The following is a 21,045-nucleotide window of genomic DNA, read 5'->3' on the forward strand; positions in this document are numbered from 1 at the left end:
CCAGAAAAATGTTTCTACTTCATGTAATATTTTATGTGCCTAGCTGAAATGTCTTGCTTTACACAAATATTAAAGCAGTTTTTTCTCTGCAACTGCACCAACCTTGAGTTTAATTTTTATTTTTAATTGAAAACATGCAAACATTTAAGTGAAAATATATGCAAATGATATATGCTGTTTGTCAGGGAAATTTTTATGTTCTCTCAATATATTTTAGGTTATCATTGGGGAGTAGGGCAGCAGAGACATATTATAAGGATGTTGATATGAACATCAATTAGTGAAAAAAGGACTCGGGTGCCCTTTGGTGTAGCCTTGGTGGTTATGCTGCTGAAAAATTAGTGGTGGTGGTTGTAGTGTTAAAAGCTGATATCTTACCATTTGACTAATGCAGATAAATCTTCAGATTATTAGTTTAGTATTTTTCAAATAAGATTTTTCACAATCATGGAATGAATTAGTAAACAATTGTCCACAGGAAGTTAGTATTTAAAAAAACCTTTATATTTAGAGAAGCTGTTGGCAAAAGATGTATTGTATAAAACTGGACCTTAAGTTGGTTAACTGTCTAAAGAATGTGCAGATAAGGATAATGCTAAACAAGGAATTAGGTCATCGGTGAAGTTCCTCAGGGGCCTATCCAGGGACTGTTGCTTTTAATGATTTTTATTAATGTTATGGATATAGTTACACTTGTGAAATTCGCAGATACTAAAATGGAACGAATGGCAGACACTAAGAAGGTGGCAAAAATAATTCAAAATGACCCAGGACAAGCACTTGGAAATGTTTATATAGAAAAGTGTAAAGTGTTAACCACCTACAGGAAGTAACCTCAAAAAAGGATTTAGGGGTTTATAGCAACACATTTTATCATGTAAGCAATATGCAAAAGCTATCAAAAATGCAAAAAATGTGTTACATTTTAAAAAGCATTGGATATAAATCAAAGGACATTATGCTCTGATTACATAATACACTAGTGTGACTGTATGTGGAGTATGGTGTGCTATTCTTGTCACCACACTACAAGACAGATATTGCTTCCTCTTCACCAGACAACTTCAAGTGCTGTTATATCTCTGATAAGATTCAGAGAATTAAACCTGTGTGGTCTCAAGCAGTGGAGACCGCATGGGGACCTAACACAAACATTCAGAATGTTCAATAAAATTCTCTCTGTTAAACAGTGAATCACATACTCAACGAGACCAGTGGAAATTAAGGTGAAGTACATTTAGGATTGAAGTTGGGAAGCACTTCTTTATGCAAAGAGTTGAGGGAATTAGGGTACTCCAATCGACTGGTCACCAATCAAAATCAGACAATTTTAACTAAAAAAAAAAGACGACTGATGAGAATTAAGGCAGATCACAAAAAATGATACTCTCAGACCCTGCTTTTCTAAGCTTCATGGTAATTTAGCAGTAGTGCTCCTTTACACAAGGTTTTATGGTAGTTGAGCCAGCATGTTTTTTCTTTAGCAGTACAAACAAAGCAGCAAGTGGAAGCTTGTTTTATCAGAGAAAGAGGCAATGGGTATATTAGCCTTTACCTTAAAGAAAGTGGAGTAAAACTGGAAAAAAAGGAATTGGAGAAATCATTCTGTGCAACTAGACAAATGGCAAGAAATACTACTTTAAGGAATTCTGTCCTTTAAATAGTAATGGCCACCACTTGAGTTTGGACAGTGAACTTGTTTAAAATGCAGCATCCTACACTTAATTAAAGATAGATGAATTTGAAATTGCTGCTTAGTAAACGACGGGCTTTTTGTTTAAAGATTTGTACTGTTTATTTGTTCATACAGCACAAGTTTTAGCAAGAAAGACATACTACATAATTAAAATGGTAATCCATATTTTTATAACTACACCTCAAGAATTATGAATGTCTAGTTAATACACTGAAGAAAAAACCAAACCTATAAAAACATAGTAAATGTATATTTTAATAGCAAAAAGCTGTGGTGCAATTAATGATTTAAATGATTAAAACATGTAAGTGCATGTATATTTACATTTAAGCAGCATTTAATTGCCAATAGCAATTAATTGGTTTTGTGAGAATGTTAGAGAAATGGCAAAAATACTAGTTTTAATTAAGTCTTGTTTCAGATAGGTACATTAAAAAAATAAGCAATATGACAGCTTGTAATTATGACGAGCTTTTTCTTTTATGCCACATTATGGATAAATATTTTTGAACATGTTATTAAGGTGTGTATTTTAACCTCCTTAGCATTAGACCCAAGCGTCACTTAGGCTGTAAAACAGTGCTAAAAGCGATAGTCCAAAGTGTCACTCAGGCAAAGGTATAGACGCGTCTCGATTAAAACTGAGGATTACTCAGGCTGTATAACTGTGAACAGCATAAGTGTTGAGTGTTACTCTGACAACGGTATAGGTGTGTCTTGCGTAAGTGTCATGCCAGAGCATTACCCAGGCAATGGTGTAGACACCTTCTCCTAGCTTCATAATGATGTCTTATAAGAAACGCCTTTCAGCAGAGATGACAAGGTGAATGTGTTCAGGCAGTGAAACTGAAAGCAACAGTGAAACCGAAAGGAATGCCCGTGTCACTCGCACATGTGCAGTGTGCTATTCATATTATTAAATTAACAGTTAACACCTGTGGTTTATAGTTTATAGAAATATATTTTAACATAGGACATACAACTTCTATTTGTCTGGTTATGCTGGAGATTAGCGTAAAAAGCTCATCAAGTAACATGAAATGGTGATTGGCATCGACCTTAAAAAAAATAAATCCTGATCAGAGCATACCTAGAGGGAATCTGGAACTTACTACCTACACGTTCTAGAAGCTGAAACTCTGAAAGCTTAAGTACCATCTACATTAGATATATGTACAGCATTGCAATTAGCTAAACAAATGAGTTTGATGGACCAAATCTCTCATTTGTCAAATAACTTAAGGGTACATTATATTGTCCCTGCTATGACTTAACTCAGTTGATTCAGTGATTTCAAGTACAGGGGACATCTCAGCTTCAGAGTGATGACATCCTAAATTGTCTAAAAAGCAAAAACAAGCTCTTCAAAGACCCAGTCTGGACCCAGAATGAATGGGTCAATAATGCATTTAACAGAAATAAAAAGGGAGAGTCAGCACTGGATCAATGTTTGATAACTCAGAAAGCAAATAAAATTAGTTTGTAGGGTTTTGCACAGACTGACTTTATAGGCTCATTATTATCAAATGTTGCATTGGAGAGCAAAACAGCACAATATGCTGTTTTACAAAATGCACACAATCTCAAGACATGGATCTAAACTTAATCTTGACTTGAACACAGATCTGACAAGTTATATCACATTTTAACGGATGTTTCAACCCCATTTTAAAACAATGGAAATTATTTTTATTTATAAAACGCTCTGCTTAACACAATTTCCTAGGACAAATGTATACCAGGATTGTGAAAAATAAGACTGAAAAGTACAGAACTTACCCTTAAAGAGAAGTGTGGAATCTGAAATGTCTTTTAAAAACTCTAGGGCTGCTTTAAACTTAAGTAGGAGTAAAACTCTACACATTCTTTCCTTTGTTGCATTTGCTCAAAGGCAAAGGGCATTTAATTGCTCTTCACTTTGGCTCAAAGTTACCCTTTAAAAACAAATCAGCAGCCAGGCACTGAAACATTAAAATAAGAAAATGATCTACTATAAAAACAAAATGCTTTCACAATCTGTTTATTTTGCTCATTACACTTCAACAATCACTTTTAGCCAGTACCAATAATATACACAGAATAATTCTAACTTTGCTTTCAAGACAAATGCACACTGTACACATTTAAAGGAGTAAACGGTTTACAAAAGAAGGGATTTATAGAAATGCCCAACGGAAAAAAAAAACTGGACTCCTTTACAAACCAAAAGCACTAAAGCTGCTGCAAGTACCGAAATTCACAGTGCTGAAATCTAAAGACGCATTTTAAACATTATGGTAAAAATGACAACAGTGAATGAAATTTAAAGGTACAAAACAAAAACGACCCACAAAGTGTCACAGAATAGCACAAGACAGTATTATCCAACAGAGGTAGACCTAGTTTAGACAGAAAAACATGCCTGACAAGGTGCCTTTCACAATAAAGAGAAATTGTTCATTTAACTGTCAATTTAATAATTGAATATGCAAGAGCCTGAAACCATCCTTTCAGCTACTTTGGTTAATTCCAATTCGAGTTTTAATTTTGCCACTTTGAATTTAAAATTATGTAATTAAAGTGTTAAGACGCATTTTGGCAAAAAAATGTTTTAAACTACACCAAAGTCTTAAGTTGGTTTAAAACTTATTTACTAATATAGTATTTTTACATAAGGCATACTTTTTGCCTTCATTCAATTAAACAAAACATTGATCCAAAAACAGTTTATCTAGATCATCATTGGCCAATTTTAATATTAAAACCAACAACTATTTTATTTTAAAGTTACAAAGAAAAACAGACTTCAGTGCTGCTAGACTCAACAATTGCCTCTCAAATCTAAAACTTTCCATGATTCTGTGTATGAATCATCATAGGAATTTAGAGAGACCGGCTTATTCCCTGAACAGACAACTTGGCAATTTCCTGGTCTGACTGCGTTTAACAACATTTCGTAGTACGCAGGCATATTTAGCAGAAAGGACTGTGCCATGCACAATAGAAATACTAGCCAAATATCCAGAGACTTCTATACTGTTCCAAAAACTACAGACGTTTGTTTTCCATCACCTATTTTACATTGTGAGCTTGACCAGACAATTATGAAGTTTAGTTTGCACTGAGCTTTTTTTTTTTAAATAAATAAAAAAAAAGTACTGCCCACAGTGCCCAAAGCATCTAACATGATCTAAACATCTCGCCTATCAAAGCTTCACCTTTTGATTTTGATTGGAAATAGGGGTTGTCCTTTTACAAATTCACCATTAAATTGGTGGCATTTTTTGGCCCAGCAATGAAAATGTACATGACACAACATTCAAGTGCATTCAGAGACTGGATCAGCTGGTTGAAAGCTGGAGTATTTTAAAATGTTCTGGTCACTTCAAAGAGTTATCAGTCTTGTGACAGTAATTTTGTAACACTGAGTTATATTCAAAATTAACAGTGATAAAATGTAATTACTTACATGTGCATTCAGTGTGCACAAAATGTTTAATACCACTTTACAATATCATGTGATTGAAATAGCTTTAACACCACAACCAATTAAGTGATTGGGGGGGGGGGGGGGGAGAGAGAGAGAAACTTGTGTATTTATTAGGTTCAACTGTATATAAGATGACTGGGTCTGGGGAGAGCAGAGACATACTTTAGTTTCATTTAGACAGATATATCAGGTGAATTTAATTTACAATAGACTAGCTGTGGATCTCCAGAGTTTCACCCAATGAGGAGGTTTTTCTGTTCTATTATACATCAGTAATAACACCTGGTTACAATATGGATAAGATCAGGGTTGGGGAAGGGTTATCTGACTCAAGTCAAGTAAGCCAAGTTACAAAAACCAGCAATCCAGCATGGCAACTGGACAGAAGAGTTGAGGAGCTCTGCGGCTGGACCAACCTCTTTTATTGCTGGATATTCACTCTCCAGAAGCCTAATATGTGTCACCTATATTTAGAACATCTCAAATCACATCTACTGTCTTGGTGCCTGTAAATATGTGCCATTTACTTTAGAATGTTTCATTAGTATTTACTACATGATATTAAAGTTAATATGTCTCCAGTGCCCAAAACGTGTTTGAAGTGTATGTACGCACAACTGTGGTGATGCGGATCTGGGGCCTTGTCAGTCACACAAGCATTTGTTTCTCGCCAACTCTAAATGGGGGTTTGAATTACCCAAATCACATGATGTTATTTTATTCATTAGTTCTAAATGTGGTAAAGTTCTAACTGATGATGACAGACCGAGGCGCCAAGTCTAAATTAGGTGCTAGGATTGATGCTTTTGTGAGGTGTTCTATCTGAGCTTGAATGTATCTGAGTATTTACTTTTAGGCTGAGATTGCCTAATTACTAGCAGAAATGTTTACATGCATAGCATTTCCTGTACTTGGATCTGGACCATGTCAGATCACATTCATTACCTTACACAATACCTTTTCTTGCTAAAGGGTCTTGTTCCTGTTGGTATAGTCCACACTAGAATGCATTTGGCATGTTCACATCTACCTAAATGAACCAGTCTACAAGGGAAATCGCTGCAGTGTTTGAAGAAACCACTCAACGAATTATACCTGATAACATCTTAATCTCAGTTGAAGCCTCAAGCTAAAAATTGTTGGCTGGTTCCAAAGCTGGAATAGTGGATCACTGTGATTGTAGTGCTTTGACAATAGTCTCAAGAGAACCTTTAAATAATGCAAAAGTTAGTTTTTACTGTAATGGAAATACTGAGAACATGTTTATTCACACTAGCACAGAGTGTATGAGCCATCTTTCATACATTTCTACATAAGTCACTTTTATTTTTTACTTTTACGAGTATGAACATCTGTAACTTACCTGCTTTCAATTTCTAGAAGCAGCAGAAGTAAGCTGATGTGATCAAGTTTTGTACAAGACGTCACACAGCTACTATGACAAGCTCAGACAGAAGCCAGACTGTTAGCATATAGCAAGTCCTACCACGTCATTCTGTTACAATAAGAAGTGGTACTTACCTTGTACAGCCGACAAATATCACTACTACCTCAGTGAATGAAGAATATCAGTTTTAGCCAATTGAATATATACACTTTCAACATCATACCTTTCTTAAATGGTAATAGTCATCCAACCCTGCCCACATCTGACCCAGCCCCATCCAGTGTCCTGCAGTGAGGTGTACTTGCTTCAGTGCACACAACTGCAGGTGTTTCACTGTTTTGCCGTCAGGAGCGGCTGTGGAACGAGTAAAAGAAAAAATAAATATATAACTTGAAATAACCGCTCTCGATGTAATATTTAAATAGTAAAATAATTTGGAACTGAAGCCACAAAGAATGTTTCCCTATTTTAAGACAGATGAGTCTGCAAATTCACTAATGCTTTTCAATGAGTGATTTTCAAATTTCAGTGAAACTGTCCTGTCAATTTTCCTTAAAGAATTAGTGTGCCAAATTTCAACCAAAAAAAAAAAAAAAAAATCAGAGCACTGGAAGCTACATTGTTTTGTGCAGGCAGACCCACTGCAGTAGGTTGGGCTGGGCAATATGGTAAAAAATTGCAAATTTATGGATGATTAACAGTCTAAACATTTTAACATAGAGATCACTTTTAACTAATCATGAGCAAAAAAAGAAAAAAAAAAAAAGGAAGAATGTCTTCAAATGTATTCTTCCTAGAAATACAAAAAAGTTTTTTTGCGGTCAGTAAGAAAAGATGCAAAATTAAACCTTACTGTGCTGACTTTCCATACATTTTTGGTCTGTAATTTGCTTTTACATTTGAATTCACTTCAATAACCAGGAGCTTTCCTATACTTATGATACGATTTCCGCTATAACACAGGTGATTTTTTGTTTTATTTTTTATTCAAACAGTTTTGCTTACAGAGCAAACTACCCAGCTTTTTCATTCTACTGTAACTGCAAGTCTTTAGAGTATCCACCTATAGAAGATTCACTTTGGCCATGTGCGCTACGATATCTCAACTGCCCATTAAATTGTTGTTCTCCCAAACATACCTTAAACCACTGTTGTAAGGTGTGACAACTATTTTGCATCCAACCCCAGACAAGGCATACCCTGCACCTAATGAAATTGTACTGTCTAATTGAATATAGAACTGGAAGTGTGCCTTGTGCAATCCATGCTGGTAGTGTGAAGAATGCTCCAGGGCTGTTGGTTGTGGACAGGCTTTTACTTTATCCAACAATTGCAAGGATTATTTCCATATTGCTTTTTAAGTGTGGAAATAAACTGCATGCATTGACACTTATTTTTGCAGACTTTGCATTTTACTTTAGTTTGTTCAGCATCTTTCATGTCTTAAATCCAGACTTAACATTAAAATCTCTCTTGTGAACAAGTTAATTCATAAGGGAAGGAAAAAATAATGCAAACATAACTATTTACAACCTTCCATTGTTACGGCCCATGGGAGACACCATCACTTCAGTTCTTGCTCCTTCCTTTTAAGGAAAAAGCATCCTGTTTTAAAATCATGGCAGCTTGCTGGAACATCATTGTATTGGTAACCCACAGTGTTCATTCAGCTCTGGTACAACAGAAATTAATATCCCTGCACACAGACGAGCTTGCAACATTATCACTATCCAAACTGAAAAGTGTGTTAGCACCCTGCTTTCACCCTCAAATGTCACCTCTCAGCATTTCGCTTGTTGCTTTACAGAAAGAGCAGGCTGATAGAGCTCCACTCTACCTGCCCATTTCTATTGTGCGAACTCAGCTTTAAAACATTAACTCCAAACAAAATACAAGCAACATTGAGGGGTTTCAAAATGCTAAATGGGAGGCTTCATTTAAATACAGCACCACCAACCACTATTTTAAGGTGGATATTGAGATACACAAAAGTTGTGTGGTCCGTTTGCTTATTAGGTGATGTTTACCTTTTCCAGTGCTACAGCAAGCACTGTAAGGGCATTTGTTTACCCACAACCAGATGAGAGGTAGGAACAATTAAGTAGGTCTGAAATCTGGATAACTACATACCCATTTGATTTTATAGCAAAAGACAACAGTCTGCTTTTTTACATCTTCATTTTCATAAGGTGTAGTTCATTAAAAAGCAAAGAAGGAAAATCTTGTTTGTTCATTTAACACTACCTGGCAGCTTACAGTCCAAGAGGGCCGCAGTGGCTGCAGGTTTTTGCTCCAACCCAATTGCTTAATAAGAAGCACTTATTGCTCAAGTAACACTTCTGTTTCACTTTAGTTGTCTCGCTTGTTAAGATTTTGAACCCTTATTGCTTATTTTAGTCTTAAACAGCCATTTTCTTGGCTTTAAATTGCTCCTAATTAGCAATAACATGCAAATGACAAAAGAGACCAGCATTTCTCCATTTAGCTTGTTACATTTACACCTGTGTGTAATCATGCACTATTGGGTTAAATTAAATACTTGGAAGGAAATTGAAGAGGAAAAAGTGAAGGACTGAATTACTCAACCATTTTAGCCTCCAAATCATTTGGATGATATCCTTAGAAAGGGAAAGAAAATCCAGGATATAAGAATTACCTGACAGAGAGTTAAAGCACTAACAAGCCATGAAATTAAATTATTGGCAAGAATTGCTTTCTAATTAAGCAACCAGGTTAGAACAAAAACCCGTAGCCACTGCGGCCATCCAGGACTATGACTGAGGAACTCCGGTTCTAGAAGATCGCAGTGGCTGAACTCTAACCCTTTTCGTAACTGGTGGCAAATTTTTGCAGCCGACTCCTTTTTCTTTCATTTTAATTTACTTTTTTTAGGATTTGTTGCTCTGAATCGTTTACTTTCTTTCCTGAAATGGCACCCAAACAAAAATGAAATGTGAAATGAGTGAGCAAACAGAAGAGCAAGTACATCAAGGCTTCAAACTCCAACCAACTGCACTCCTACCAGTTGCTTAATTGTGGATTCTTGTTAAACCCATTTTTTAATTACATGGTTTGTTGCTGCTCTCATTGTGCAATAGAATACATTTCTGAAACTGATCATTCTCTTTTCTAAGAGCTCTGTTAAAAGGTTTTGTGGATCTTTATGTTCAGATATTGTATGATGGACACAGTTTGACAGTCAAGTGTTGGCTCATTTTGTATCTCATTGTTTGGCTGCTAATTAAGGAAAAACAATTAAGGGGTCCGAGTCTTCAAGATCAAGTCGATTAAAATTAATTCAAAAGAACTTAGCAGACAAAACAGGTCACCTAAGAAAAGGGTTAGAATGAAAACCTGCAGCCCTCTAGGACCAGAGTTTGAGACCAATGCTCTACAGTATCATGGTACATCATGCTCCTTTCACTTTGTACTTTCTGCATTCTTAACTTAGACTTACAATGGATACACAAGAAATCACCTCACTCATTACCTTGAACCACCTCTGAACTGTGCGCTATGATGGTGCATGGCAGGCAATTAGAAAATATCTAAAAAGAACAGGTCTTTCTGCACATTTCTTCAACTTTAATAATGGTGAGTGAAATCCACTTTTTTCCCCCCAACTATTCATAAACTCTTGCAATTGTTAAAAGTTTCAATATCTTCAACTGATACTTGCAAAAAAAAAAAAATTAATGGTTTTCTAAGGAAAGGTCATCCCCATCCATCAACAGCTTGGACTACCCAACACCATAACTAAACCTTTATTATCTGTAAAATGTAGGGCTATGAGCAGCCCTGAGCAGACATTTAGTACATTTGTTTTGGCCAACTCTCTTTGCAACTTTTTTTTTTTAATAAAACCACACACACACCACCTTAACCCCATGTCTACTACCCTACTCAAGCCTTGTACGCTTGTCTGATGTATTCGAATAGTACACATTATATCAACTTATCTATTGCATCAGAGATTATACTAACTGATAATTTCACTAATTATAGACCAATTTACAACCTTCCATTTTTGGATAAGACTACTTTTTTAGAACATTAGAACAATCTAGATCAGAAAAGGCCATTCAGCCCAACAAACCTGACCAGTCCTACCCACTTAATTATTCTTAAAAAAAAAAAAAAAAAAAACCCAAGTCTACTTTTATCACTAAAGTCTTATTGTCTATCACACGCTACTTGGTAGTTTATTCCAAGTATCTATGGTTCTCTGTGTAAAGAAAAACTTCCTAACGTCTGTGTGAAATTGACCCAACTTTGTCCCAGTGTTCTTAATGGACTCACTTTAAAACGGTCTTGATCAAATGTACTAATTCCCTTCATAATTTTAAATACTTCAATCATGTCACCTCTTAATCTTCACTTGCTTAAGCTGAAAGGGCTCAGCTCTTTTAATCTTTTTTCATAATGCATCTCCTTTACCCCAGAATGAGCCGTGTCACTCTTCTCTGGACCTTTTCTAGCACTATGTCCTTTTTGCAGCCTAGAGACCAAAACTGCACACAGTACTCCAAATGAGGCCTCACCAGTGCATTATAAAGCTTGAGCAAAACCTCCTTGGACTTGTACTCCACACATCATACTATATAACGGTAACATTCTATTTGCCATCTTAATGGCTTCTGAACACTGTCGAGAAGTTGAAAGTGTGGAGTTCACTATAACTCTTAAATCCTGTGTGTTGGTCACACCGATTCATGGTTGTGCCAAAACAAAAACAATGGAGACAAAACAGAGGTGTGAAGTTACCAGACGTTTCTTAAATCTATTAGAAATTTCAACATTGATATTAATGACTACACCACATCTTCCTCAGAAGTCAGGAATATCAGTGTTGTTGCAGATTCTTATCTGTCATTTGAACCTCATATTAATGTTACCAGATCTGCTTTCTTTCAATCACAAATCAAATTCATTCACTGATCATGTCAATCAAAAACCTAAGTGTTTGTCACCACTTGACCTAAATATTGTAATGCTCATTTCTTTGGTGTATCCAGCAAAGTGCCAAAAAGACCATAATATGTACAGAATTCTGAAGCCAAAATTTAAACATACTCTAAACCTTGGAAACATATCCTTGCTCTGGCTGCCTGATAAATATCAAATTTCTTACAAGCTTCTTTCATTCACATGTAAGGCTAAGGCTTTTTATTGTACTGGTACTAGCTATATTTGAAATAATTCAAAATACTATAAACACCGTCATAATTTAAGGTCATCTCATGCTGAATTTCTTGTTATTGCATGCACTAAATTCAAGTCACTGAGTGATCAAGCTTTTATATCTGTAGCATTCAGACTACAGAACTCTGTCTTCAAGTCTTAAGCCTTCCTCAGATGCTGCTTGTAAAACCAATCTAAAGACCCATCTATTTAAACAAGTTAAACAAGTTTTTTTATGTGCTGTGTATTTTTATACAGTATATTTACTGTGTTTTTATTCTTATTTTCTTTGATTGTTTTACCTTATTTATGTACAGTGTCCTTCAGGGTTACAAAGACGCTTATAAATAAAATGTACTACGAAATGTAATTAAAACAAAAAATTTTTAAAGGTAAGGATAAACCTTGCCATGAACAGAAACTATTTTTTTCTTCTGTTAATGATTTTGTGGTTTACAATTAGCGTTACAATATAGATGCAGAACAGTCAATTAACTGAACCATAGACCAAACTGAAGCTTATAGATAGATAGATAGATAGATAGATAGATAGATAGATAGATAGATAGATAGATAGATAGATAGATAGATAGATAGATAGATAGATAAACTTTATTAATCCCAATGATGTCACAACAACTGGTACTTTGATACCAAGTCAAAGATCTGAAAACTTAAGTTTTACTTTTTTCAGTTATTTGTAATACCAGGAATGGTGGTAGTGAACTAATTGATGGATATACCCATTTATAAGGCTACTGTTATCAGAATTTGTATATTTTATATTCTATTACAGAGAAAGGCACAGTATTTCCTTATTTCCCCTATTAATTTTCACTGTTGTTGGTATTGTGACAAATCTAACAGCGTTGATATCTGTATAATGTAATACAAGAAATGTGTGCCAAAATACTGTTTGGAGTATCATTTAACTCTTTTAGGGCTAATTTTTTTTTTGTTTCTTTTCTCCCAGGGCTGAATATTTTTCCAAAAACTAACATTTTTTAAAAAAGAACACAAAGCAATTGTTTAACATATCAAATCAACAAAAAATATTTACTTTTGACAAATGTTACTGTCTTGCATGTTGTATGAGCCTGAATTCTCTATGTTGTTTTGATGCCTATTTTTCAATTGTCTGTTGCTGCATTTTCTAACATATATTGTTAGTGTGTACTGTAGAGAGACAAGTCACCCATTTGCCATCGTGCCATGCCACTGCCATCAAGTTTTCTGCCTGCATGAAAACCGTATTGTCACCTCTTTTCATCTTCTGAAACTTTATGAACTTTATGTATGGCATTATAGCCTGGCTCACCCCATGGGATTTGCTTCTGTTTATTACAGAAGTGAATAAAACTTTGCAGCAGCACGTACCTAAGCCACCAGGGGACAAAACACGTTTGGACCAATGCTCCCTGAAGTTATATCACCAGTTCTGTCCCATCTCTATTTGTAATGCCACAGCGTGCTTCATCTCGTCTTTCGTTGTGGGTTTCCACTTTGAAAAACGAGAATGCGATGCAAACGCAGCCCGCGATTCAAAAAAAATCTCTGCCTACCTGTTTGTCTCATCTGACAGTAGCTGAAAAGCAGCATCAGGAGAGAGCAGCCTGAAGTACAGCAGCTGGTGATCTGTCGTGTCCAAAAGCAAGCCATGCCGTCTTGTAAACTCCGGTAGCCATATCGGCTCTCAACGGATCAATGTCTGTGTATTTATCCCATGCGAACCTTGCCGTAGATGCATCGGCTGCGCGAAGGCACTCAACTGGCAGCAGATCCGCTCGCGCGGCATCGGCTGGTGTCTGATCAGCTGATGCCTGCTTCTAACTCTCTTGCTCGATCTCCTGATCACTGCCAATAAAGTCCGATTCTGAAAAATCAAGAGTCCGACTCCGCGGTAATGCGCAAAACAACGTCTGCCAAGTGTTTTCTTTTCTGCACTTGCTTCGCTGCCTTTTCACATGTCGGTGCCATCTTGCCTTTGTTTACATTTCGCAACTCACGCACACGCAATGTTTATTTGCCGAGTCAACGAGTCTAGCATTCCTCCAAGCACAGAGGGAATGCCTGTGATGTGACAGTGAGATTTGTCGCCATTAACAGCTGATTGTCGCCCTTTATCCCTGGATGTCGACTTTTGTCGACATTCGCCTTCAACCCCTCCTGTCGACAAAAGTCGACATCCGCCCTAAAAGAGTTAAATTAACTGATTCAGAGTATCTCTCAACTTAGGAGTACAGTATAAACTTGCCATCTAATCAAAGTGCTTAAAGAACAGGGCAATTATTGGAGTACTGCTCCTGCACTACTATATTTTTAATATGTTTTTAAACTGTTTGCCAACTTATGACTATTATGCACACTAAGTAAATCTCAGGGAAGATCAGGCAAAATCAAGGCACATTCTCTCTGAAAAGGTGCAGATGTATGGAGTGCAACAGCTGAAAAAGGAGGAGGTGGGTGTGGCAATGAACTATTGGCGCATGCTCACACCATCCTCCTCCTTTTTCAGCTATATACAGATATATATATATATCTATACTAATAAAAGGCAAAGCCCTCACTGACTTACTGACTGACTCATCACTAATTCTCCAACTTCCCATGTAGGTGGAAGGCTGAAATTTGGCAGGCTCATTCCTTACAGCTTACTTACAAAAATTTGGCAGGTTTCATTTCGAAATTCAAAGCGTAACGGTCATAACTGGAACCTCTTTTTTGTCCATATACTGTAATGGACTGCAGCTCGCTGGCCGTGGGAGGCGGAGCTGCGTATCACGTCATCACGCCTCCCACGTAATCACGTGAACCGACTGTGAACACAGTACGTAGAAAACAAGGAAGAGCCCCAAAGAGGGCTGAAGAAAACATTCATTACACAATTGAGAAGGCAGCGAAACAATAAGAAGCGAGCGAGTGACGCTAACAAGCATATTCATAAGTGCAGCTACGGCAGAAACAAAGCACGGTGTAAACCGTAAGTTTAAATTAAGTTTGGCAAGATTGCTTTTCTCCTGTACAACTATACGTTGCATTCTCAACAGTAAGCTTGCATGACTTGGTCATATTACAACCGGAGTGCTGAACTGACAACGTGGTATACAAAGAGAACTATAACAATCGTAATAAACGAACAATAATAAAACAGCGGAGAACCCGTGGATTAAATAAAAAGGCTGCTTCCTTGGCGAAGCAAGGAAAAAGGATGGCCTTATATGGCGTTCGTTTATAAAACAGTGGAGAAGCTGTGTAAAGACTGCTTCACAAAAAAAACAGCAGAGCGCCTTATATGAGCAGGCAGTCAGCTAAAGAAGGGAATCAAAAAATAACTATAATCGTAATAAATGAACAAAAAATAGCGGAGAATCCGCGGATTACATAAAGGAAATGGGTACCTGAACAGAAAAGTGAGTCTCAAATACCTACACAATAACTATAACAATTGTAATAAACGAACAATAAAAATACAGAACCGCCTTATATGGCGTTTGTTTAGATAGATAGATAGATAGATAGATAGATAGATAGATAGATAGATAGATAGATAGATAGATTATAAAACAGTGGACAGGCTGTGTAAAGGCAGCTTCACAAAAAAACAAATCCTTAACAAATTGTTATTGGTATATTTTCCCTCAATTTAAAAAGGTTTTTTTTTCTTAATTAAAATTTAAAAGCAATACTTCACCGCTGCGAAGCGTGGGAATTTGGCTATATGCAGTGAGTGTGTACGCCTGATGAGCCCAGAATTAGGGTGAAACACGTGTCGCGTACTCTTTGCATTATTTGACAGTAAACTATTTTCAACCATTCTATGATCTGCTTCTCACAACTGAGGGCACCGTGGCAGATGTTAGCTGACTTGCTGGCCAACCACAAGCGTTACCTGGTAGGTAACCACCCATACAATCAGATTGTGATTCAGACTACGAATGCCATGAATAAATATATATATATGTGCATATGTATATGTATATATTTGTGTATATATGTACATATGTATACATATGTAGATATGTAAATTTGTATATGTAGAGGTGTATATGTAGATGTGTGTATATGTATATATATGTTTACATAACCTCTTTAACACACTACTTCTCCGCTGCGAAGCGCGGGTATTTTGCTAGTAATATTAATATATATATATATATATATATATATAAAAATTTAAAAAAAAAAAAAAAAAAAATGGGGCTGGAGTGGCCTGTACATTTATTTCCCTGTAAACTGGAGGACCAGCTTGCAGGGCTGGAGGCAGATTAATATCATACCCAGGATGAAGAAAGCTAAAAAAAAAAGTGGCATTAAAAATTCCTGTTAGCGCTTTAAAAAGGTAATGTGCTATTTCTGTTCAGAATGTGAAAATATAAACAGTTTCACCAAGTATTATATCTTGTACCTGAAATACACATTTTAACTTAAAGTATCATGAAAAGCAAGATTAAATGGGCTGTATTACCTAAAAGTACAATAAAATTAGAACAAGAAGAAATTTACTTACAGTCTGGCCACAGAGGTTGGAACTAGGTTATGACTAATGGCTATGCCACATTAGGTGACTTTTCCTGCGATTTTCAGTCCTGGCCTTAGGGTGTACTCACGAGGCACTTTTGTTCCATATTGTGCCTGGGCACGACTTCCCCGTCTAACCACCCTGCCTGCACTCACTTGACATTCTGGGCGCGGGCACACTTTCGTTATGACCATGTAACTTTGCGTAAAGCCAAACAAAATCTGAAAACAGTACTTATTTTGTGTGTGTGTGTGTGTGTGTGTGTTGTTTTTTTTTTTTTTTGGAATCGTGTAGGGCAGGAGGATGCACGCATTCACCAACAAACACTAAAGCAACGCAAGGATTGTACTGTTGATACTTGTGCACATACTTTATGTAAGTCTGGAAGATTCCACCAAATGGCAGTGCAAGATATCATCACTGTGAGAACATGCTCGCCGTGTTGTGAAATGCCTGAAACATCCATTAAATTCTGAGGACACCTTAACAATATTTCTAAAAAGTATGGATATATAATGATTATATCCAGCATGCATCCGGCACGAGGCAGAAACAATCCCTGGATGGGGCATCAGCTCATCTCAAGGTGAATACAAGCACATATATACTAGAATCACCAAATCCCCAAACCTGCAGGTCTTTGGAAGGAAACTGAAGCATACTGTGGAAAACCACCAGGAAAACATGCAAACTCCAGGGAACACCACCCTGTAAGGCAGCAGTGCAACTGCTCTGCCACCGTGCCAACCCCACGTATAATTATTAACAGTATTCAATATTTAAATGAAATTAATGATTTATCTGTAAAATGTAATTTACATACTTTAATGCATTTCATCATGAAAGTGATATCAAGTATAAATCTAAGGATTTGAAATGTGCAGAGAGCTGGAATATCATACATTTAATGTGTTCTGTGTTGCAGCAGAGCTACTACTTCACCACCGTGTCATGCCCACATGTGTAATTAACAGTATTCAATATTTAAATGAAGTTAATGATTTATCTGTAAAATGTAATTTACATAATTTAATGCATTTCATCATGAAAGTGATATTAAGTATAAATCTAAGGATTCTAAATGTACCGAGAGCTAGAATATCATGCATTTAATATGTTCTGTAAGGCAACTGCTGCTCGTCAGTGCAGGAGGAAGCCCCAGAAGTACATAGCTACTAACTGGGTCAGTTTTAAAATGATGTTCTACTTTAATGACAAAAACTACGCAATTAAAGTGGAAATTGAGATCAAAGCCAAAATTTCGACTTTAACCAAAAAACAGACCTTTTCACTGTGTATGTGAATATGGTATGCAAGATCTTTAACGTATTGCGTCATTATGATGGGCAATATGAGACACTTGAAAAGCACCACGAATACATTTGTATGTCAGCATTTTGCTTCACCACATCAAACCTTTCAGACCCTGAAGCACACACATTGATCCTGTAGGATCTGCAAAGCAGCTTGCTGTTACACATTAATAGTAAACAGAGACTGATGTCATGTTTCAACTTGAACACTGCGCCCACCGATTTTTTGCTGGTACTGCAACTCGCAGACAAGACGCGTTAATTTCTGAGCATACACTCAGATGATACGTTAAACGAATGGTGGGAATGCATGGCAGCCACGATGTGTGCACGTACACTGAGTTTTAAGTATAAACCATCCCTAACAGATTTGAGTTTGCAGCACAGCGTTTTTCGGTTAATTACGATGCAGAATAAAAAAACGTCAACTCAAAAAAGTATTAAACGAAATGAGAAGTGCTCTGAATTGTCGCATCCTTGACATCATGTCTGTTTACCGTGTTCAGGCACGTTTCGCAATCACACTATTACCAACACCTATTGAACCGTCCAGGCACACCTCTTCCAAGCAGGCCAGGGCACAGTGCAGTTGGCCCAGCTTGGAGCAATCACACTAATCAAATCCACTATACTTAAGGGGGGCCCGGGGTGTGGTTCATGCAGACAAACATGCTTAGGCACAGAATAAATTGCTAGTGTGAGAACATATTAAAACGTGTGAGGCAGTGTGTTGCAAACCCATAGTCTGAACAGGTTTGATCTTGTCTTTAGTCATACGGCTGGGCCCTGTGTGCATGACAGCTGACAACCAATGAATGCTCATTGAAAATTACAATGCATAGAACAGTGTTTCTCAACCTCGGTCCAGGGGACCCCCTGTGGCTGCAGGTTTTTGTTCCAACCAGATTCCTAATCAGTGACAACACCTGATTACACTGATATTTAATTAGCTGCTATTTTCTCTTTTTTCCTACATTCAGAAAAGCACAGCAGCATGCTTTTTACATTTATAAGACATTTAGAAATATTTCTGCTTTTGCTATAGATTTAAATGCTTAATTCTCTTGTTGATTTCATCATATTTTGCCCTTTCTCTGTGCAATTTTTCCCCTTTGTTGTATCTTATTAATGAGAATTAAAAATGAGCAGAGCAGACACGCTGGCAAACACTGAATAAGCAAAGGCGGCAACTACTTTAGCATCAGATCCACCAATTAGTAAATAATGGATTAATTAAACAATTACAACACCTAGAAAAGTAGAATGAAAATCAAGATGAAAATATTGTTAAAAAGAAAAAAAATACATTACCACCATATAACTTCTTGGTACATTTTAATATATATTTTTTTCTTTTTAACCAAACTTAGTTTTCTAATTTCTATATGGTTCCCAAAACACAGAACTTGGGAAATAACAGTTAACTTAATTAGCCCAGGAGTCCAATTAAAAACAGAAGCTGGTTGGAACAAAAACCTGCAGCCACAAGGGGTCCCCAGGACCCAGGTTGAGAAACACTGGCATAGAAGGTAGCGACGAGGAGTTAAGTGTATTTTGAACCTTGCAAATGGAAGGCGTGTCTTTTTGAGGTCTCCTGATTGACATACTAAAACAGAATAGGTGGAGTTTTTTTTTTCCCTAGCACTGGCCTCATCAGATAGCACGTTATTGGCAGTCACAAAGAAGGGCATGCATGGTTGTGCTCGAAAGTCAGCACTCGGTAGTAGACATGGGCAGCGATTTACATTAAATTATACTGACAATTTGACAATATCAGTGACTGCGGCTGAGAAATCTGACATACTAAAGAACTAGAAGTTGCACGCAACACTTGCTTAAGTAATCAGTCTATGTGAAGATTTATCTTCCCTTCAACAGTTTAATGGTAAGTTTTCTAAAACCACTACAGTGGTACTGTAAGCAGCAAATAAGCATTATACTGGGCTTGTTATGTATAAACTATTCGTTGATCAAGAGTGTATATATTAAGCTGCTGAGGACACGCTGAACACTCAGAAATACCTACTAGTCTAAGATGTACACAAAATTACAAGGGCCCCCTAGAAGAATACACAGCGCGATTCTGTTTCCACGTTTGTACAGACGGCGCGCCAAACGATTTTATGAACTGTAGTAGCAGCGAGACAATACTACTGGTTAAGATTGCAAATACAGTATACGATCGTGAACGCAAGACAAGCCAATTTCTATAGGGAAATCGTAACACTCACGGCAATAACACCCAACATCGTCACCAGTAATTTACAAATTAAAAATCTGAGTGTGTTTACCAAAAAAAAAATGAATGAAACAGAAACGAAAAGAATTTACTTCCTTGCACTACCCCCAAAACAACATGGCGTGTCCCTCTCCTCGTGAAATCCTAGTGACACATGCGCGTATCTGTCGGAGGAAAACGCCGCCATGTTGCATTGTTACGGATAGTTTATTTACAATTCAATTCAGTATCAAACCAAATTAAACGTAAACGATAAGGCATACGTTTACAATCGTCCATTCACTGATACATCCATTAAAACAATTTGCGACGCGCAAAACTCCAAAGTAAAGGCCTATTTCACAACATGTCCCAGAGCTTCTCGTAACCATGCACGCGGGACCCTAGCGTTGACAGTTTACATTTTGGGCAAGAAATTGTTTCTGTAAGATGTTCTGCATTCATACAAATACATTAAAATGTGCCACTATACTTAACGACTATCAAAATGTTAAATGTAAAGTGGTAAACTCGCAGGTATCAATTGTGCAACGGTATTCTGTTTATCAAGAACATTTGAACTCCTCCTAACTTATACAGATAAAGTGGTATGTTTTGCTCTTAGATAGAATGCTTTTCTCGTACACATTGGTTTCCGAATTATCAAGACAAAATATGTAGGGATACAGCGAAAACATTTACAGCAAAATAAGTATATACATATAAAAAAAGGAATATGTAGGCACTGCTAGGCCTACAGCTATAATGGCGGACAAGTGAAACGCTGCGCTATACTCTAACTACTTCACTTCTTGCTTTCTTAAAAAATAATCATTTACCACTCTTAAAAATATTTTAGCAAACGCACCCGCTCAGCGTAGTCCTTATCTTCGTTGTCACTCATTGCCTCGACCTTGACGAAAAAAAAAAAAACCTGTATCAACAAATGCAAACACTCTCTATCACCTTCGGGCTGCTCTCACTCCTTCACGGAGACACCTGAGCGGGGAACATGCGCACTAAAGAAAAGGAGGGTGGGGCTTTCATTTGCGCATGCGCCCATGGTAGACGGCGGTTAAATTCGTCCCGTATTGGAAAACCGTTCAGTATCACACAAAAACATTGTAAAAGAAAATTTAGATTTTTTTTCCGAGGAAATGCACGGCCTGCATAATTTCTCCTGAAACTGTGTCTATATACAAAGAGTGGCATTAAACGTTTGTAACAGTGTTGTGCATTAGTTCTCAAATGGTTTATTCTTT

At 36.8% G+C, this 21,045-nt stretch overlaps 1 protein-coding gene across 5 annotated transcripts in view; it reads right to left on the reverse strand.

Annotated features, from left to right (window-relative positions):
- tra2b (transformer 2 beta homolog) overlaps positions 1-20,812 on the reverse strand; it is a 43,229-nt gene extending 22,417 nt beyond the window's left edge. For 2 of the 5 annotated variants that reach the window (XM_051931398.1, XM_051931397.1), the window contains exon 1: positions 20,652-20,804. Coding sequence is in view for 2 of the 5 variants with exons in the window: in XM_051931396.1 (XP_051787356.1) it covers positions 6,776-6,829 (54 nt within the window). In the remaining 3 variants the exon portion in view is untranslated. Of the gene's footprint in view, positions 1-6,775; positions 6,907-20,651 lie in introns of those variants that run through there. The other 3 variants (XM_051931396.1, XM_028807548.2, XM_051931399.1) reach the window with 3 other exon arrangements.
- Positions 20,813-21,045: the final 233 nt, after the last annotated feature.

The sequence above is a fragment of the Erpetoichthys calabaricus genome, chromosome 8, assembly GCF_900747795.2.
Source record: "Erpetoichthys calabaricus chromosome 8, fErpCal1.3, whole genome shotgun sequence".
NCBI classification, from domain to species: Eukaryota; Metazoa; Chordata; class Cladistia; order Polypteriformes; family Polypteridae; genus Erpetoichthys; species Erpetoichthys calabaricus.